Here is a 22,145-nt window from a genome sequence, read left to right on the forward strand (position 1 = left end):
TTTTGATATAAACTGTACTTTGATAATACTTTTTGATAATACTATTTGATAACATTTTTGATGGAAGTGATGATAAACTAACAGTTTGAGCATGTATCTTGGTTCAGATACTGTGCTTAAGTCTACTGCCTATATATTACCTAATTTTCAGCCTTCCGCAAAAAGCCATTTTTGTTTTATCTAATTCTTTTGGAGAAGGAAATAGCAACCCACTCCAGTATTCTTGCCTGAAAAATCCCATGGACAGAGAAGCCTGGTGGGCTGCAGTTAAAAGCGATCACAGAAGAGTCCGACACGACTGAGCGATTAAGCATGCAAGCATGCATTCTTCTTTCCCTTTGTTGTAGCCCATTTCTTCTTTGGTTGACTTACAGATACTGAAGAAAAGATTCTAGCAACACTTTGCTGGATGGAAATGGCTGAGTGATGCCAAATCAGAGCTGAAAAAAACAGAACCTCAGAGATCATCTCCTCACTTGTTTTTCCAGATGAGTGAACCTAGAGCCGGAGAGGTGAAGTGACTTGCCCGAAGTCACAGAGCTCAGTGGAAGCAGAGATGGATCTACTGGTCCGCTGTCACTCTGTAGTGCCATTCATGGCCTCCTTCTACCCCTTACCATTCCAGCATAAAAGAAGCTGGACTTTTGTTCTTGCCCAGTAGTAGAGAAACAGAAATCTTGTGTTTTATTTATTTTTTTGAGCACCGTTGTCTATGACAGGCTTGAAAGCGAGGCTCTCACAGCTGCAGGCCACCTTTCTACCTGACCGCTATAGCAACTACTTTTCCAACGTGTTTTTCTGCCCTTGCTTCGTCTCTTGCATAGAGGAAGCAGGCTGCAGTGCCACCATTGCTTGCTGCTTGCCCTGGGCAGGTAGTCTAGGGAGTGGTATATGCTCAGTGAGCCTGTATGGCAAGTCAGTGTCATCTGCTGCGAGATATTGATGGTTTTGCAATGGGACCCATTCAGTTGGGGCTGTAACTGAGGTCATCTTTTCTCTCTAAGTAGAGACCTGCATCCTATCCTAGTAAACAGTTGTGTGAGGCTCCAGAGCAGGTGAGTGATTTTAGAACCTCATTCTGGTAGAAGTGACAAAGGTCAAAGAGGAAAAAGGTCAAAATAATTGACCAGCCCAGGGAAGTCATTTCATCTTGGTAAACAATGTAGAGTAATAGAAAGAGCATTGGATTAAGTATTAGCCAGACCTGGGCCTTGGCTGTAGGTTTCATCCCTGACTGGTTGGCAGAACCTAGTAGTTTTGGCTAGTCAGATTGCCTCTCTGGGACTCATCTTTTTATATAAAGTGTGGTAGTTAAGAGTCTAGGCTCTAAAGTCAGACTGGCCAGGTTCAAATCCCAGCTCTGCTGCTTTCTAGTTGTGTTGCTTTGGGTAAGTTAATTGACATCTCTGGGTATGTTTTCGTCTTTGTAAAATGGGGATAATACCATCTGTGGTTTTCTTACAAGAATTCAGTGCATAGCTCCATAGAAAGTATTTAGATCAATGTCTGGTGCATAGCAACCACAAAGTATGTTATCTATAAGATAGGGATTCTCTTTGCCCTTCATACCTCACAGGGTAAACGTGACAGTCAAGTAAAAGAAGATTTGCAAGTGTGTCTTGTAGCTGGAAAGCACTGTCTAAATAGGAAAAATAATTTTTTTGAGAGCATGAGCATTCAAAGACAAGTCTTTTCAATGGTTTTATCTTATCCTAGGATTAGATATTGATGGATATTTATTTTTTAATTTTAATTTTTTTTAATTATGAAAGTATGATAACACCTTTAGTTGACTTGGAAAATACAGAACAAGATTACATGTAGTTCCACTATCTATTACAAGTATTCTTTAAGTAGATAAATTAAGATTTTTAGTTGGTTTCCACATCAAACACTCAAAAAATAATAGAATGAACATATAGAGAAGCAGAAGGATATAAAAGACCTGAAAGGCATTGTGAACCAATTCAACATGATATTTTTTTGACAAGCTGGCAAAAGGAAGGATAGTAGGTTAATGTGTAAGGTTATATAAATGCTGGGTCCATCAAGCAGTGCATGTTCTGCCTTTTCCCTCCTAGTGTACTTAAGGGTGCTTAAAAGCTAAGTAAAGTGGTTGGAGGATTTGGAGTGAAAAGCAAGGATTACGATACTTTTCCCTTAGGGCCCCTATCTTAGTTAATGGCACTGCAGTCCATCAGTGACCCGGGTTAAGTCCTGTGAAACTTTGACACATTTCCACTCCTCTCTTCCACCATCAGAGTCTCTTGAGTCATTTTGATTCTGTCTTTCATTATTTCTCCCATTTATCTCTTGCTTTTCTTCTTTGATTCCTCTGCCCTAATTCACCTGGTTGTTGATCATCATCACCACTATCTGGTTTCTTACCAGCAGCCTGCTGACTGATTTTCCCTTCTCCTGGGGTCTTTCTGCTCTGTCAATCATTTATACTGCTACCAGAAATGATACAAGGAAAATTCATGTTGGGTCCTGCCATTCCCTTGCCTAAAAGCCCTTGATAGCTCCCTATTGCCTTCAGCAAGGAGAGCAGACAGCTGGATAGATGCCCCTTGTGGTGCATCTGGCACCCTGGGCCAGCCTTGCTAATCAAAACACGAGCATGCTTGCTTAACATGCATCTCCATGTAGGTTCAGAATCGTCTTTAGCGTAGTATTTTAGGCAGCTACTATTACTCAGCCAGAGAATGGCAGAGAGATAAACCCTTTAGAGAAAGCCTGAGCTCCTTGTGATAAGATTTGGGACCTTCTGGAGCTTGGTTTCAACCATTTCCCAGCTTTATACTCTAGTACGTTGTTGCATATGTGCTCTGATCCAGCCACATGTAACATGATCTTCCACGTTTCTCTGACTCTGAGTTTATACTTTGTTCACGTTGTACCCTCAGTCAGAAATACTTTTCTCTTCCTGTTGAGATGCCAGTCATCATTCAAGGCTCAACACTCCCCATTGTGAAGGTTTCTTCAAGCCTTTATGCCAGATTTAGCCATTCTTGTCTATTTTAGCATTTGATCCTGCCTTGTATTACATAATTGTTTATGTCACTCCCTCACTTCTTAGTTTGTGTGTTCTCTGAATGCAGAATCTATGTTCTGTTTTTTTTTTCTTACCCTGCACAACATCTAGTACCTACTAGACTCCTAACTTTTTAAAAAAGCATTTAACTGAGTCTAGTCCTTTCCCTTTGTTTTACAGATGAGGAAACCGAGGCTTAGAGGAAAAGGTCAGGAGTTCATTTTGGGGTTTTGTTGAGTCTCAGATGTTTGAGATGTTGAGGCTGCAGTTGAGATGCAGTTGGGCTGGCAAAATGATTTAGGAGGGATTCACTTAGAGAAGATGGCAGAGGAGAAGACGGAACCATCATGCAAAACCAGAGAAAGAAGAAGAGGATTCTGTGAAATGCCTGCTTTTGTGGGCAGAAGAAAAGACTCAGTGAAGCAGACACAGAAGGATGCCCAAGGCAGGAAGGAAGTTCAGGAAGCAGGTCCTCTATGTCATGTGAGGCAAAGAGGTTGAGACCAAGGAAGGCTTGAGAAAAGGCACTTGGAATTGGTGAGTACAGGCTGGTCTGGTGGCCAGCGGCCCACCTACTTCTAAATAGTTGCCCTAGAAATGTTCGTGTGTGAAGAGTTGTGTGCAGGGTTGTTATGGCATCAGAGAAGATTAGGAAACAGCCCACCAGTGGCAGAATGGCACCTCCCACCAGTGGAATATTGTACAGCTTTTAAAAGGGAGGCTGATCTCTGTATTCCCTTTGAAAGATGGTAACAATATTTCATTGAAAAGAAACAACAGTACGTGTGATACGAACCCATGTATAAGCACCTAGTGAAAGTCTGGAAGAATGTGTACTCGGTAGTGTTGAATCCTGAGTCATTAGGGAGAGGGGGGACACCCTCACTTTGTACTTAACACATTTCTGCATTGTTGGAATTTGGTCTAAGTACAAATTTCTTGAGTAATTGAGAATAAATATTTTTGTAAAAAAAGAAAGGCAGCCTGGGAAAGCAATTTCAGTAGAAGAGAGTCATTGGATGAAGGAAGCCAACTCACGAGAGAGGATCTGGCAGCTGAGAAGACACCATGTGGGTGAGAGACTGTGCTCACAGAGCCTTTGCTGCCTCTATGGCTTGTGGGGGTGAAGCAGGGGGTACAGTGAGACAGGGCTGCTAGAATGAGGCAGTGACCCCATGGCCAGGGTTTTCAGCTGAAAGGGATTAAGTAGAAGAGTGGCAAGGTGGCCTAGAGACAGGCAGAGGCTGATTAAGAATGAATTAAAAGAGCAAAGCAAAGTGGCCATGTGTATATATGAGGGGGGCAAGAGAGGATGGGGTTGGGGGAGAGACTGGTGGGGGGCCTGGCTGCAGACGGAACAAATACTCTTAGCTATAAGGAAACATCCAGATGAGGCAAAGAGTAGCACATTTGAGAAAAGCCAAATTACAGTTTGAGGAGTAGAGAAGCTTCCCCCAAAAGGATGAGCTCTCAGGCCAAGTAAGCCTTCCATACAGTGACTGGGGTAGAGGCTGGACTACTTAATTGTCTTCTCTGACTGAGGATTAAGAAAGCCCCTCATTGTTTAAATTTTGGTGGCCAAAAACGTTTTGGCAGTGGCAAAGTTATCTTAATGGCTCAGAGAATAGTCAGGTGAGTGAGCGAAATGGAATTTCTGTGACTTCGCTGGCCTCTGAGTTACCTGCTGGACCTGTCACTAAGTTTGGGACTAGAGTTGGAGATGGAGAAGGTGGAGGCCAGGAGTCCTCACCCGTGCCTGCTCCGGCAGTCATTAAGGAAACATTTAAAAATCCCAGTACCTGTCTTCCCCATCCCATTCTTATCTAATTGTCTGGACTGGGGGCCTACACATGAGCATTTTTTCAGGTTCCTCAAGTGATTCTAATATGCAACTAGGATTAGAAACCACTAGTGGAGAAGACTGGATTACATGTGTTCTGAGCCTAAACTGGCCCTCTGAAGCTTCTGTGTGTTGTGTGTATTTAACACTATTTTAATACACCTATTTTGTGTATTGTGTATTCCCAAAGCCTGTGGGTGCATTACTTGTAAAACGTGCATCCCATTGTTTGCCAGCTTCTTGCTCGCCTGTTGGGGAGATCTAATAAGCTCTATGAGGTAAAATTCAGGAGTTCCTCAAGAGCAATAGTTGTACTTGCAGGGCCCCTCATAAGGGTGCCTGGCACTTGGGTATTCAATTATTGTCACGTGAAGTGACAAGGAGCTTTGTTTCCCTGTGCAACGCTGCTTTTAAAAACCCAGGAATGGTAAAACCTGACATACTCAGGAAGTCTGGTGGGAGAGGCTTGCGAACCACCTGGCACGTGTAAAGTGTCTGATACTCTAAGCACTGTGTGGGAATCCGTATCCCTCAGCATGTCCTATGCAATGACTCTGAGCCGTGCATCATACTCAGGACTGTGAGATGCACAGGAAACATCAGATACGGTTTCTGCTCCCTAGGGAGCTTATTATCAAGGCTCGTTTATAGTCTAATTACTGCATTTTGATGTGGAGAACTTACAACAGGAGAATGCTAGAGGTCAGAGGGCCTCTAGTTCAAACCCTTCATTTTGCAGTGGGGAAAAGAAGCCCAGCACAGGAAGCTGCTTGCCCAAGGTCAGCCCACTTGGGGATGGCAAAACCAGGGCCGGAGCGTCGGGCTGCCTCCCTCTGAGGTCTTAGTGCACATTCTGTTGATCAGCTGAAGGGCAAGTGAACCTAATGGCCTGCGTTAAAACTTTAGTAAGAATTCTAGTTTGTGCTGTATGCTCTCACTACCTTATAGCTGAGGGAAGAGTGTTTGCATTTTAGTCTTTTTTAAAAGCTTGCCTAGGGAGGGTCAGCACTGGTTACCACTGGAATTATAGCTCAGGCCCAAGAGGCCTAAGGGGCTTCCCAGGTGGCTCAGTGGTAAAGAATCTGCCTGCCGATGCAGGAGACCCAAGTTTGTTCCCTTGGTCGGGAAGATCTCCTGAGAAGGAAATGGCAACCCACTTCAGTATTCTTGCCTAGAAAATCGTGTGGACAGAGGAGCCTGACAGACTGCAATCTGTGGGGTCACAAAGAGTTGGACCCAACAGAGCGACTAAATAGCAGCAGGGAGAGGCCTAAAGATGGGGAATTTTGCCTTTACTGAAACAGCCACTGACTCTAACCCCTCTGTGTCTAATTAGGGCACTTTTCAAAACTGCTGTTTCTAATGGGCTTCCCAAGCTTAGTAGGTTTATCACTTTTCTGCCTCAGTCACTCCTTTTTTTGTTAAACTGTTGTGTCTTACCTTAGAGGAAGGAGGTGGCCTGGTGTTCTCTGCAGGCCTGAGAATTAGTACAGTGGCAATGGGTTCCTAGTGGTGCCAGCATCAGGCTGTTTCTTCTAGCCCTGTTCCCTACCAGTTCCCAAGCCCCCAATTCAGTTCCAAATCTGGGGCTTTCTCTGAAGAGTCAGGTATAATTCCAGGTAGAGATTCTGGGCTGTTCTTCCCTGGGCCCCTTCCCCACACAGACAAGGTTTAGAGAGCTAACAGCTCTGCCTTCCACTGTGCCAGATTGTGGTAATAGTCACGTGCATGCCTGCTAAGTTGCTTCAGTCGTGTCTGACTCTTTGCTACCCCATGGACCGTAGCCCACCAGGCTCCCCTGTCCATGGGATTCTCCAGGCAAGAATACTGGAGTGGGTTTCCATTTCCTTCTCCAGGGGATCTTCCTGATGCAGGGATAGAACCCATGTCTCTTGCATCTCCTGCATTGGCAGAAGGGTTCTTTACCACTAATAGCACCTAGGAAGCCCCAGTAATAGTCACAACTAATATGTATTGAATGCCCTGTGTGATCAGTGCTATGATTGGCATTCCCATTTTATAGATGAACACAATAACCTTCAGAGAGGTTTAAGTATCATGCCCAAGGCCACATAGCTAGAAAGTGGTCAAACTGGTACAGACATATAGGTTTGGCTGACTTCAAGGCTGGTGGTGTTAACTGTTAGGCTAGTGGAGCTTGTCATTCAAAGAGATTGTGTGTGTATGTTAGTCACTCAGTCGTGTCCGACTCTTTGCCCCCATGGACTGTAGCCCACCAGACTCCTTTGTCCGTGGGATTATCCAGGCAAGAATACAAAGAGATTACCAATTATATTTTTCCTATGGATGAAGAAAAGTCTGCCAACTTTCGGTAAGCCTATTTAAAGAATTAGAAGAGAAGAGTCCCATGTAGCAGAATTCTGTTCTACTGTGGGGTGGACTGTATTGGGAGACTTGCCAGTCACCAACACTGCGAAGTCAGATAGGTTACTTCCCTTCTCTGGGATTCACTTTCCACATCTGTGAATGAAGGTTTGACCAGATGATATCTAAGATCCCTCCCAACTCGTGCATTTGATGACACTTTGGTTCGTTTCTCACTTCCTGGCAGAATGGAAAAGTCAAGGAACTGGATGATGTACAAAGTGCATCAGAAGTGTAAAGGTGGGGAGAATCTCATAGTGCCTTCAGGAGCTTCCTGGATGGGTCAGTTAACCTCAAATGGCTTTACCATGCTTAGGCAGTTACACACGGGTTCTGATTTTCCTCGGGAGTTTATAAAGAAATAGTTTCTTTTCAGGTAGCTTCTTACCCACCTCAAAATTTAATCAGCTTTGTTAAAGTGGCAGTTATTTAATTTCAAGACTTGCTGTGGTGCTAAAAGTATTCTCTGAAGATCAAATAAAAACTGAAAGGGTAACAGGGCACTTAAATAGGGGGCACTCATGTTTTATTGCTCTGGGCTAGAATGATTAAAATGTGTGTTCTGTTTTGTAAGAGGGTTTGGGGTGATGGTGGTTTTTAGAAAGGAAGCAATCTGAACAGCAGGTTGTATGTGCAACTTTTATTTCCCTTCAGAGTTTAAGAGCAGGTTGACCCATAACTAGGTCTTGTGTAACTGACCTTTCCTTTATCTGTTTTGTCATCAAAAATCATCTTGTATTCAAGAACACTTAAAGTTAATAACCTATAAAACCTATGTGGTCCTGCAGTTAGAAGGGTAGCTTGGATCTTCAAAAATATTTCTATGTTATTGTTGGGGTGTTTGGATGTGGATATTCTTGAACCTTGGATGGTACACGTAGCAGTCAGCTTGCATCAGGAAGGGCTGTGAGGGGCTGCCCCCAAAGCCAAGCTCTTGTTATCTCTTCTGCCATTCAGGTTAGGTACTGCCATTAGGGGGAACAAAATCATTTACTTGGGGACAGGGAAGGGGAAGCCCTGATGGGTGGTTTATGATGCCAGTGGGGCTTGGCACATAGTCAGTGCAGCACAAATGTGAGTCTTTGCTCACCAGTCCCAGATCAAAGCAGCTGGGGGTATTCATCGCTTGTGCACCATGAAGTCAGTCAGCTTGGCAGTGCTGCTGTGTAGAAGGAGTTAAATAAAAATCAGGAGACATCAAAACCCAAGTGGCATGCACATCCTGTTCTTCAGCTCCTGCCCGATTTTACCTTATTCATGATCACCTGGGTCTGTGTACACTCATAGGAGTGTGTGTCCCAGTCATGACTATCTTGGTTTTCAGAGAAGGAGAGGGTGAAATGAGGCTGCATAGGGGCAGTATTTCTGTGGGTTTTAAAAAAATAGTGCTCAGTCATGCCACGAAATGGCAGCAGCATTTTACCTGGTTACATCATGAACACTAACTTGGAAACCCTGCTGGTTTGCTGATTTTTCAGTCTTCTATTCACATGATGGTCGTGTGCGTCCCCACTGGAGTTGTGCCTTCTGGTCTCACAGAAGGAGAAATGACATGCATTGCTTCATACACACAGTACCCACTTCCCCCCTTTATTTCTTTCTCTTCTAGCTTGGTTGCAGGGCTTTGCAGACAGATCTGGATTTGAAGCTAATTTCTGTCACTCCTGAGCTCTGTGCTTTAAGTAAGTCACCTAATCACTGTCTCATTTGTAGAATGGTGCTAAGAATTCTATGTCTCATTAGATTACAGAAAGAATTTAAATGAGTTAATATTGGTGAAGCCCTGAGAAAAGTGCATGGAACATAGTAGGTGCTCAAAGAAATATTAGTTATGGTCTATCCCCTTTCCCCCAAGAAATGGAGGCAGTAACAAATAACAGCCTTTCTTTGAATACCTCCAGAAACTCTCCTGGCATTAGTCTGCCCTAAGGGGCTGAGGTTTGCCTTGTCTTTTGATGATGAAGAGTAACCGTCAAGAACCGTCAAGAACTCTGGATCTTATCCTCACAGAAAGCTTGAAGTTGTTGACTTTAGCTGTCAGTTAAAAGAGTTGGGAAGATGGGGCGGAAATCTCCAGAGAAAAGGTGTGTGCTTTTGCTAATTGCACTGCAGACAGCAGGGTGTATGAGTAATGAGCTGTATGTTTGGTGTGGGAGTTCGGTGCCAAGCCTAAGGGACAACATGGCTGAGTTTCATTGGCTACTATGACAGGTGGCTCCCTGGCTTTTTTACCCATGAGATGTCAGAGTCCAAAAATTTGAACCTCAGGGCTCTTGATAATAGGCCTATTAACTATTTCTTCACAGTGATAATAACAATTAGCATTTATTCAGCTTTTACTTTGTTCCAGGTACAAGTCTATTTTTTTTCCTTTATGCCTGTTCTTTGCCTTATTTTATTTATTATTATTATTATTATTATTATTATTATTTTTACTTTATAATATTGTAGTGGTTTTGCCATACATTGACATGAATCCGCCACAGGTGTACATATGTTCCCCATCCTGAACCCCCCTCCCACCTCCCTCCGCATCCTATCTCTCTGGGTCATCCCAGTGCACCAGCCCTGAGCACCCTGTATCATGCATCAAACCTGGTCTGGCGATTCATTTCACATATGATAATTTACATGTTTCAGTGTCATTCTCCCAAGTCATCCCACCCTCTCCCTCTCCCACAGAGTCCAAAAGACTGTTCTATACATCTGTGTCTCTTTTGCTGTCTCACATACAGGGTTATCGTTACCATCTTCCTAAATTCCGTATATATGCGTTAGTATACTGTATGGGTGTTTTTCTTTCTGGCTTACTTCACTCTGTATAATAGGCTCCAGTTTCATCCACCTCATTAGAACCATCAGCAGACGAATGGATAAGAAAGCCGTGGTACATACACACAATGGAGTATTACTCAGCCATTAAAAAGAATACATTGGAATCAGGCACCGGTCTAAATGCTTTTTGCCTATGAACTCTTTTAATCTTCACAAGAATTTAAAAGGTAGGGCACAAAATAGCTAAATTGCTAGCCAGCTGGTGGTGAAGCTGGTTTTAGAAACTAGGTAGTCTGACACCAAACTCAGGGTCAGCTCTCCTGTAAAGTCTCTGGTCTTTTTTTTTTTCCTTTTTAAATTACACATTGTAACGGTTATTTGCTGAGGTCCAGAAATACAGTTGATTTCTGTTCATTTTTTATCATAATCTACAATGCGTGAAACCTTTGTCTCTTCCTTTGGACTCATTTTATCTTTAATACCATTTTCTTGCCTTACCATTCTGGTTGAGACCTGTAATACAGTGTTTAACAGAAGTGGCACTAATAGATACCCTTGTCTTTTTCCCTGTCTTAAAGGGTGTGCGTGTGCTAAGTCTCTTCAGTCGTGTCAGACTCTTTGCAACTCTATGGACCGTAGCCTGCCAGGCTCCTGTGTCCATGGGATTTCCCAGGCAAGAATACTGGAGTGGGTTGCTGTGCCCTCCTCCAGGGGATCTTCCCAACCCAGGTCTCTTATGGTTACCTTCGTTGGCAGGCAGGTTCTAGCACCATGGAAACACTGAAGTGTTTCACCATGAAGTGTGGTGTTGAAAGTGAAAAGTGAAAGTGTTAGTCACTCAGGCGTGTCAGATTCTTTGTGGCCCCATGGACTGTAGCCTGCCAGGCTCCTCTGTCCATGAGGTTCTCCAGGCAAGAATACTGGAGTGGGTAGCCATTCTCTTCTCCAGGGGATCTTCCCAACCCAGGCATTGAACCTGGGTCTCCTGTATTGCAGGCAGTTTCTTTACCGTCTGTTAACCAGGTGTTAAGCTGTAAAATTTTTGGTGATATCTTTTATTGGACTATAGAAGTTCACATCTATTCTGAGTTTGCTAAGTTGTTTGTTAGTCATAAATGGATGTTGCTTCTTATCAAACACTTATTCATCTGTTAAGGTGATCCTATTACTTTTGGTCTTTAATCTTTCAATGTGGTAAATCATGTTGATTTTCTAATACTAAACCAGCTTTGCATTCCTGAAATGAAATGACCTTGATCACGATGCATTGTCTTTCTTGTTCCTGGATATGATTTGCTAGAATTAGATTTGGTGTTTTTACAACTGTTCAGAAATGAGTCTGGCTGTGGTTCCTTTCTCGTACTGTCCCTGTCAAGTTTTGGTTTTTATTACTAGCTTCATAAAATGAGTTGGGTAATGCTTCCTCATTTTCTAAACTCTGGAATAGTTTGCAGAAGACGAGAGTTATTTGTTTCTTGAGTACTTGCTAGAACTTGCCAGTAAAACTATCAGGGCTTTGGTGTCTTCTGTGGAAGGATTTTGGACTACTGCTTCAATTTCTTTCATGATGGTAGAAATTTTCAAGTATTCTATTTCTTCTTTAATTGGTGTTAGTAATTTGTTTTTCTAAGAATGTGACCATTTTGCCTAAATGTTCATACTTAGAGGTTTAAAATGGTTAATAGCCTCTTAACTATAGAAACTGCAGATATGAAAAAGGCAGCTCCCTTTTCATTGATAGTATTACTTATTTTAAAAAATCAACCTCACCAGAGATTTGTAAGTTTTGTTATCTTTTCTAGGAAGCAATTTGGGCTTTATTAATCCTCTTTTTAGTATGAGTCTTATTTCTGCTAGTTAAAAAATTGTTCTGTAAACCAGTTTAAAATGTTTTCAGTTTTATACCTTGTTCTTTTTCTAACTTAAGTTGGATGCTTATTACTCATTTATTTTCAGACTTTATTTGACTAGAAGTATTGAAGGCTAATCATTTTGAGCCACGTGCTGCTTTAGCTGGATCCCACAGACTTTGGTATGCAGTATTTTGTTTGTTGTTAGTTCCAAGGATACTTGGAACTTGTTGTTAGTTTATAATTTCCATGGTGATTTCTTAACCCATGGGGTATTTAGGATGTTTTTTTTTAACGTTGCTAAACCTTTTCTAAGTTATTTTGTTATTGATTTCTAACTTAGAAACATTGTGATCAGAGGATGTGGTCTGTGTGGTCTGATTCTTTGAAATTTGATGCTCTGTGGCCCAGCATGAGGCTGGTGTCCACTAGATCAACCTTGTTAATGTTGCTCCTGTTTGACACCCCTACCCAGTTTTTCATTGGCTTACTCTTATCAGTTGTTGGGATAGTTAAAATTTACCACCACAAGGGTGGGCCAATCTAGTTCTTTTAGTTCTGTCAACTTTTACTTTATGCATTTTACTGCTATGTTATTAGGGGTAGTAAGTTACTTTTCCCCTTTCTTTGTTAGGTCCATTAATGAAATGCTCAAGATAGGTGTTCAAGACAGGCGCAACTTTGCCTGTAGGTAGATTAGTAAGGGTGACTTGGTGAAAGCAAAAGCATCCTTCTAGGGGGGCTGGGTAAATTGGATTTTGAGTTCCAGGGAAGAAACACATTTAAAATCCAAATTGCACCTTCCCAGGCATAGAATTAAATTCTTGAAGCAATTTGACTTTGCCAAACAAAATTAACACCCTCATATCCTCAAGAGCCAGAGGCTTTTTGTCATCATTAAAACAGTTTTGAAAGCTGTTTTGAAATACAGTCTTGGGTTGGGCAAGAGGTTGGGAAAGAGAGCTTTATTTCTCTTGGGCCATATAGACATTACTATTGGTTGGTCAGACAGGTTTCAGACCCTTAGGCACTCTGCTTCTTATTGCCTAGCATTTTCTGTGGGATATGGCTCAAATTGAGTTACCTCTCTGCCTTTTAGTTTCAGTGGATGTAATTATGTGGGTAGTGCTCATTCCCCTTCCACCTGACAGGGGTGAGGTGTGCAGAAATTGAGATAATAGTTGCATAGGGATTCTAAATAATTAATCAGCTCCTGCTCACTCTGCAGAAAGAAAATCAAGTCTGTGGGAGACAAGCACTCAGGAGGACCAAGCAACAGAAGTGATGGCAACAACTACACCTTTTATTAGATTCTCAAATAGAATCAGACCACATGAAGCTGGAAGTCATACAGAGAGACAAATTACATCTGGTCACATTTGGGTGGGAATAGAACTTTTCAGCTTCAGCTCTTGAGCCTGTGTAGTTCTGTGAAATCTCATTTTCAGGCTCTGTTAGGGCAGCCCCTGGTTCTGATTGTATTTCTGAAATAAGCACTGTGAGCTGGTCCTCTTCACTAGTGCCTGCTTCCCTCTCAGAGAATTGTAAAGAAGGAGGAGCAGGTGAGCCAGTTAGGACCCACTCTCATTATCTTTTGATTATAGAAGTAACATATGGTCATAGAGAAACAAAAAAAAAAAAAACCCTTAAAAGTACAGGAATGTATAAAGAAAAGGGAAATTTCCTGGAAATCCATCTCCTCAACCCTATTCTTTTCCTTTTAAAGACTGTGGCTGATATCAAAGAATCTCTTCTCACCCTCTTGATTCTTTTCCTTCTGATTTGTTTTTATTTTGATATGAAAGAAATTCAAACCTAATGGTTATGGTGGTGAGGGAGGGTGGTTTTGGCTTCTACAGATTATGGCTGCGTGAAATAAAGGTCAGGGCTTGAAAATACCAATTGTTCATTCTTATTTTAAAAGGGTAAACTGTAAGGCAGGGAATAAGATTTTAGGTACTCATATCCTAATCCAGCTGTGTTTACATTTGTTAGGGGGATGGATAGACAAGCGGTACAGTCGAAGTAAGACCATTTTTGCAAAACTGCTTTGTTAATTAACAAGCTCTACAAATATGAGATTAGCATGAATGTTGTTGCTGACTCTGGGGGGATGGTCTTGTGTGTTTCTCTGAACAGTTAATATCTGTCAGTGAGCCATTGCACAAGCAACTGGCCAAATGATATCCTGTGTCTCAGATGTTCCATCTATTTGCAATTCCAAAGCTTATTTAATTGCCCTCAGCTGCTTAATATATACCTCATCAATAGGATAGAGAAGCAGAACTTAGCCTTAGAGGATAAAGGTCAGAACAAGTGTAGGTTACTACTGATATGCCCTGTTCAATAGCCCACTCAATGCAGGGAATTGAAGAAGCATATAAGAAAGCATTACCCAGTACTGCCTTAAGTACAGTGGAGTGAGTGGCAGCACTCTATAAACTGTTAAGCTGGGTAATAATGCAAAGGATCGATGTCATCATGACTGGGGAGATGGGCTGTCACTCAGCGGCTTAGCTGTGATATGCTTCCAGGCAATTCCACAGGGCTTTTATAAGCCCCTTTCCTGTACATGTGCTAGAAAGTGCCACAGAAATACAGTCTCCTGATGACTGTAGAAGCCAGGCAGCAAAATTTAATAAGACATTTGTCAAGAAGATGGCAGATAATGACCAATTTTTGGTAGACAGATAGTTGTCTGCAGAAACAAAGCCTGTATTGAACTATTTTGGAGTGGGAAGAAGCATTGCTATGACAACAAATTACTTATATTTGATTTAGAAGAAGGAGAGGAGTGCAGCTTAATGGTTTAGAAAGCTCGTGAGAACAATTGTTGGCACTGGGTATATGTTAAAATATAAAATGTTAAGTATGATCTGTTAAATAATTGAGCACCTCAGTGCATTCTGTTTCCAATATCTCCTGTGAACCAATAAAATACAACATAAATCAACTTCTAAAAAACAGCTACCAGAGTTACATGCAAATCATTCTGTTTTATAAAGTGCCCCAAGTGAAATTCCCAGCTTTCATTTGCTGAAATGCCCCCCAAATATCGCGTGTTTAAAAGGAAAAAAGAAAAAACAGCCAAAACCCAGAGACCTGTTTACTATATTTTTCTTGCCTCCAGACCTGAAATTATGGTAGTCTGAAGTTTCTCATTCTGTAGATGATTAATCTTTTTTTATGATTGGTAGTGTGTTTATTTGAAACGAAACTTGTCTTCAGACCATTTCCATCCTTTCACTGTGTTCATTCCTGAGAGAATGAGTAAACAGTGGTTTGTGTGAACTGGTTACTGCAGTACGCCTGGGGAAGCAGGCCTGAAGCAGATGCTGAGGGCTTAGAGAACCTGCAGAAAACCTGTGGACAGGAGGCTTTCTCTGACAAACCATCTTTCCTCTTTCTAAGGAAAAAACCAGAAGGACCATATTCCTTGGAGATAGGATTTAGGGCCTTGACCATATTCTAAGGGTAGGTAGATCTAGTGACTCCTTAAGGGCCCTTGAGACAGAAGTGTCTAAAAGTTTTTGTTTACTTTTATGCCTTTTCCTGCCCGTCCCTGCCCTTTACCCAATATCATCTCCCTGTACCCTTCTAGAATATAAATGAAAAGTAGGAGACAGGAAGAAGTTTGGAAGATGAGGACTAACTTCACCAATAGAGGATTACCACCCTGAACTTTTAAACTGTCTCTCCAGGCAGAAGTCACAAATTTGCATATGGCCTCCCCTTTCCCTTGCAGGAGCAAATTTGATTGGTCATTATTACAGGAGACCATTTCATAGGGTTTCCTCAGAGGAGGTTTACTCATCCCACATGCTAGCAAAGTAATGCTCAAAATTCTCCAAGCCAGGGTTCAACAGTATGTGAACTGTGAACTTGCAGATGTTCAAGGTGGATTTAGAAAAGGCAGAGTAACCAGAGATCAAATTGCCAACATTCGTTGGATCATCAAAAAAGCAAGAGTTCCAGAAAAACATCTGCTTTATTGACTACGTCAAAGCCTTTGACTGTGTGGATGACAGCAAACTGGAAAATTCTGAAAGAGATGGGAATACCAGACCACCTTACCTGCCTCCTGAGAAATCTGTATGCAGATCAAGAAGCAACAGTTAGAACTGGACATGGAACAGCAGACTGGTTCCAAATCATGAAAGGAGTACGTCAAGGCTGTATATTGTCACCCTGCTTATTTAACTTATATGCAGAGTACATCATGAGAAATGGCTGGGCTGGAAGAAGCACAAGCTGGAATCAAGATTGCTGGGAGAAATATCAATAACCTCAGATATGCAGATGACACCACCCTCATGGCAGAAAGCAAAGAAGAAAGACAGAACCTCTTGATGAAAGTGAAAGAGGAGATTGAAAACTCAACATTGAGAAAGCTAAGATTGTGGCATCCGGTTCTATCACTTCATAGCAATTATATGGGGAAACAGTGGAAACAATGAGAGACTTTATTTTCTTGGACTCCAAAATCACTGCAGATGGTGACTGCAGTCATGAAATTAAAAGATGCTTGCTCCTTGGAAGAAAATCTATGTCCAGCCTAGACAGCATATTAAAAAGCAGAGGCATTACTTTGCCAAGAAAGGTCCGTCTAGTCAAGGCTGTGGTTTTTCCAGTGGTCATGTATGGTTGTGAGAGTTGGACTATAAAGAAGCTGAGTGCCAAAGAATTGATGCTTTTGAACTGTAGTGTTGGAGAAGACTCTTGAGAGTCCCTTGGACTGCAAGGAGAACCAACCAGTCCATCCTAAAGGAAATCAGTCCTGAAGATTCATTGGAAGAACTGAAGCTGAAGCTGAAACTCCAATACTTTGGCCACCTGATGCGAAGAACTGACTCGTTTAAAAAGACCCTGATGCTGGGAAAGATTAAAGGCGGAGGGAGAAGGGGACAACAGAGGATGAGATGGTTGGATGACATCACCGACTTGATGGACATGGGTTCGAGTAAGCTCTGGGATTTGGTGATGGACAGGGAAGCCTGGTGTGCTGCAGTCCATGGGGTTGTACAGAGTTGGACACAACTGAGCGACTGAGCTGAACTGAACTGAATTCACAAGAGGAAGTTTGGAAACAAGCCACATCTTAAGTTAATCTTCCCCTTTAAATGGGGAGTGGCCCAGAGTCACAGCCGCTGATGAATCACAGACTTTGCCTGGCATTCAGTTTAAATTCCATCTTCTTAGGTGATCTGGTGATCATGTCAGATCATGTCCTATCTTCTTCATAAGCTTCTAGAGCCCCCAGTTACTTGCAGAATAAAATCTGAGGTTGTTAGCTTGTTCATGTGTGTGTGTGTGTGTGTGTGTGGTAGTCATTCAGTTGTGTCTGACTCTTTGCAATACCATGGACTGTAGACCACCAGGCTCCTCTGTCCATGGGATTCCCTGGGCAAGAATACTGGAGTGGGTAGCCATTTCCTTCTCCAGGGGATCTTTCCAACCCAGGGATTGAACCCTGGTCTCCTGCACTGCAGACAGGTGCTTTACCATCTGAGCCACCAGGGAAGTGGCAGTACACCTTTTAGAAAACTATTGCAAAGTAATGAAAGTGATAGTTGCTCAGTCATGTCCAACTCTTTGTGACCCATGGACTGTATAGTCCATGGGATTCTCCAGGCCAGAAAACTGGAGTAGGTAGCCTTTCCCTTCTCCAGGGGATCTTCCCAACCCAGGGATTCAACCCAGGTCTCCCACATTGCACATGGATTCTTTACCAGCTGAGTCACAAGGGAAGCCCATTGCAAATTAATACCTACTTACTATGGAAAATTTGAAAGATACAAGGGTTGGCAACATTTTTATGTAAGGGCCAGATAGTAGGTACTATTTTGTCTTTGTCACTACTACTCAGATCTGCTCTTGTAGCACAGAATCAGCCATGGACAGTGACAGTATAGAAATGAACATGTGTTTGTGTTCCAGTAAAACTTTATATACAAATCAATTAGTGGGTCAGATTTGGTGTGTGGGTCATAGTTTGGTGAGTCCTGGTATGGTGAATAAAAATCACCTGCAATCTTCTTACCAGAATGTTAATATTTTTGCTTTATTTTCTTTTTTCTATTCATATTGATTTATATGGTTGTGACTATGTATTGTATCGTACCAAACTTATACCCTGATTTTGTTTTTCACATAACATTCTCACAAACATTTTGCATGTCATTTAAAATTTGTCATAGGTGTAATTCTTAACAGCTATATAGTACTCCATTCTATAAGGTGATTATAGTTTACCTAATCATTTCCTGTTATTTTCTGTTATAAATGACTGCAAAAAAACTGCTTTGTGCATTAATCTCTATAATTTAGATTATTTTGTGTAGGTCATTTTCCTTGAAATGGAATTATCAGGTCAAGGGGAAGGAATGTTTTTAAGGCGCTTAATATGGCTTTTCAAAATCGTAGCACCCATTTAATTCCCACCAGCAGCGTTGAAGAAAGCCTGTTCCATCTCGTCCTTGCCAACAGATTTTCACTAAAGCAAAATCTTTGTGAAAATGGCATCTTAATGTATTCTTTGATTATTAGAGTGCTTGGGGAAATTTTCAAAGAATTGTTTATTAGCTGTCATATTTCTTCCTTGTCTCACTCGGCCATAAATACACCCTGGGCACTCGTTCCCCCTTTGCTTATGCAGTTTTCCCCTTTCATCCTTCACCCTCCTTTTCAAAATTCTACTCATCCTTTATAGCTTGATCCAGATCTGAAGTCATCTCCCTGTCCGTGCAGTCCTCCCTTCTTCCTCCCGTTTATTTGATCTCTCTGCCCCGAGGTCCTTCTCTTACAGCCTTTATTCCTTTCTGCCTCCTTCCGTAGTTCTCTGTGTATGGACTTTCTCCCCAGGGCAGGGACTGGGTCATGCTCTCCCTTTGGTTCCCAGAACCTACCAAGGAGCTTAGTATACAGAGGTCTGACTAGTCTATCAATGCTTTGTTGAAGGGTTCCTGAGGTCTGCTGCTTGTGACTTCAATGACTACCCTCCCCCCCACAAGAACAAGCTAATAAAAATGCAGTATGGTAATTACCTGTGATTGCAGAGCTCTTTGGGATCAGTGATAAGAATGCTTTCCTCATTACTTAAGATGAGCTGTATCCCTGAGTCCTATACATTCCTTTTTATTAAACGTGGTTCCTCAAGGTTTCCAAGAGGTGGTAAATGACAATTTTAGCACACGTTAGGCTATTTCTTTCTTGCGTGTATAGTGTAGTACTCCACTAGCCAATAGAAGTTTGTATTTTGATGGAAATGTTTTATATTTGTACTCTCCAGTGCAGTAGCCCCTAGCCATGTGGGGATAGTGACATGTAGTTACTGCAAGCGAGGAACTGATATTTTTTCATTTTATTTAATTTTAAATAGTTGGAAATAGCCATAAATAGCCATGGGTAGTAGTGGCTACCATACTGGACAGTGCAGGATCATACAGAATATTGAAAGGTACAGTCCCCTTTTTTTGTATGGCTAAGAGAAGCTCAGTATTTATAATAATCTACAGTAATCTTGACATGGTGGCTGCTTGGAATTTTGGGAAGGCAGCCCAGATCCTGGTAGAACTGTGGTGAGTGAAGAAGCTGTGAGTTTGGTTCTAAATGGAAAGTGCTTCTAGTGGGAACTCTTCGCTGGGCAAGGAGGGAGATGGTTGAGCAGAGGCCAAGCAGAGGCAAAGTACAGCAAGATGGACTATCCAGAGGAGACAGGTGGACTTGATATGGTCAGTAACAGGGAGCCATTAGCAATTCACGAGAAGAAGAGTGACGAGAGAGTGGTGTCGCAAGGTTGCCTCCTCCAGGGGCCTGCAAACTACTGGCAGGGGTAGGGAGTTATTGATTGTCCTTTATTGGGTAGAGCTGGGCAGTAGTGATTCACCAACTCCATCAAAACCGAGCCCCATCAGAGAACACAAATGATTTATTTTTGCATTAGCTTCCAGTTATTCTGTGTCTTCCTGTGGCTCAGATCCACACCAGCTTTGAAGGCTTGGAGTTGGGAGGTGGGAGAGGCCACCTATGTGAGGGGAGACCAGCTGTTTGGTCACCACTAGTGAGTGCCCTTTGTGGGCCTGGTGCTTTGAAAGGTGTGTCTTGATTGCTTCTTGAACCTTCCAAGACAGCCTGGCAGCCCATCCATTCTGTTCCCACTGGTCCACTTCCTTGAAGGACCAGTGAAAATTTTCTCATTTCCTTCATTAGGAGATTTTTAGTCTCATTGCTTTCTCCCTACCCAACTTTTCAATTAGGCTGAACATTTCTACTTCTTCCTTCTATCTGCTCCTTACTGCCCCCACTGTGTTCCTTATTACATTGCTTATATTTTTATAACCCTGTCCTGACTTTGGCACATGGGCTTAATAATTGGCTGTCACTGTTCTCAAGATCAACCTCCTTTAAGTGAAATGACGAGGCATGTCCCCTTTATAAAATACTCAGGGAAATGGAACCATGTCATGGTCTCCCTCGATCTAGGTCCCTAGCGATTTAAGACCTCAGAGCTGTAACTGCAACTCTGTTAGTTCTGTTAGAATGTGAGTTCCCACAGCCTTTATCTGTATTGTAAGGAGTTGTGTACAGTTACTTCATGATGACACAATACAGGGTAATATAATAAAAAAAAGAGAGAGAAAGAACAGAAAAAAGCCTTCACTTCCTTCTGGTGGTTTTTGCTTTCTCTTGTTTCACTGAACCTCCCTCCACACTCCTCTGAAGTTACCTACTGCTTGGGCTCATAACCACATTGCCTCTGATGTGCCTCCAAACTGATCTTTGCTACTGCTAAATGTCATCCTTTTCTTTTTTTTCTTCTTCTTGGATCCATATGGTAAAGTTTGACCCTTGGGATAAAATACCAAGGTGAGCAGCAGATTAAATGGGAAATCCTTCCATGAAACAAAATTCATTTAATAGTATTACCTTGTATGACAGATGGTAGCTAGACTTATCCTGCTGATCATTTTGTGATGTATCAAAATACTGGATCACTATATTGTCAGTTGAAACTAGCATAATATTGTAAGTCAATTGTACTTTAATTTTAAAAATGTAGGATTCAGTTCAGTCGCTCAGTCATGTCCGACTCTTTGTGACCCCATGAACCGCAGCACCCCAAGGCCTCCCTGCCCATCACCAACTCCCGGAGTTCACTCAGACTCACGTCCATCAAGTCAGTGATGCCATTCAGCCATGTCATCCTCTGTCGTCCCCTTCTCCTGCCCTCAATTTTTCCCAGCATCAGGGTCTTTTCAAATGAGTCAGCTCTCCACATCAGGTGGCTAAAGTATTAGAGTTTCAGCTTCAACATCAGTCCTTCCAATGAACACCCAGGACTGATCTCCTTTAGGATGGATTGGTTGGATCTCCTTGCAGTCCAAGGGACTCTCAAGAGTCTTCAACACCACAATTCAAAAGCATCAATTCTTCAGCGCTCAGCTTTCTCACATCCATACATGACCACTGGAAAAACCATACCCTTGACTAGACAAATGGACCTTTGTTGACAAAGTGATGTCTCTGCTTTTTAATATGCTATCTAGGTTGGTCATAACTTTCCTCCCAAGAAGTAAGCGTCTTTTAATTTCATGGGTGCAGTCACCATCTGCAGTGATTTTGGAGTCCAGAAAAATAAAGTCAGCTACTATTTCCACTGTTTCCCCATCTATTTCCCATGAAGTGATGGGACCGGATGCCATGATCTTCGTTTTCTGAATGTTGAGCTTTAAGCCAACTTTTTCACTCTCCTCTTTCACTTTCATCAAGAGGCTTTTTAGTTCCTCTTCACTTTCTGCCATAAGGGTGGTGTCATCTGCATATCTGAGGTTATTGATATTTCTCCCAGCAATCTTGATTCCAGCTTGTGCTTCCTCCAGCCCAGCGTTTCTCATGATGTACTCTGCATATAAGTTAAATAAGCAGGGTGACAGTATACAGCCTTGACATACTCCTTTTCCTATTTGGAACCAGTCTATTGTTCCATGTTCAGTTCTAACTGTTGCTTCCTGACCTGCATATAGGTTTCTCAAGAGGCAGGTCAGGTGGTCTGGTATTCCCATCTCTTTCAGAATGGATTACCTTGTAAATAAGTAATAAACATGAACAGCTTCTATTCCCTCATCCCTGTTAGCCATGTAGCCTGAATGGGAAAGTTGATGTTTTGATTTTACTCGAAGGAAACTATCAAAATCAGACACACCCCTGATTGTACAGAAGTCCCCAAAAGATTTGTTGCAAATTGATATCTAATAAACCAATT

The 22,145-nt window shown here is 42.1% G+C and overlaps 1 protein-coding gene across 6 annotated transcripts in view; it reads left to right on the plus strand.

Moving 5' to 3' along the window:
* Positions 1-22,145, plus strand: part of TMEM164 (transmembrane protein 164) — a 193,711-nt gene that overhangs the window by 16,128 nt on the left and 155,438 nt on the right. The window contains exon 3 of one of the 6 annotated variants that reach the window (XM_052663127.1): positions 8,869-8,941. The exons of the other annotated variants lie outside the window; for them this stretch is intronic. Within the exon in view, the coding sequence (XP_052519087.1) occupies positions 8,869-8,941 (73 nt within the window). The remainder of the gene's footprint in view (positions 1-8,868; positions 8,942-22,145) is intronic. 6 annotated transcript variants of the gene reach the window in all.

The sequence above is a fragment of the Budorcas taxicolor genome, chromosome X (assembly GCF_023091745.1).
Source record: "Budorcas taxicolor isolate Tak-1 chromosome X, Takin1.1, whole genome shotgun sequence".
NCBI lineage: Eukaryota > Metazoa > Chordata > Mammalia > Artiodactyla > Bovidae > Budorcas > Budorcas taxicolor.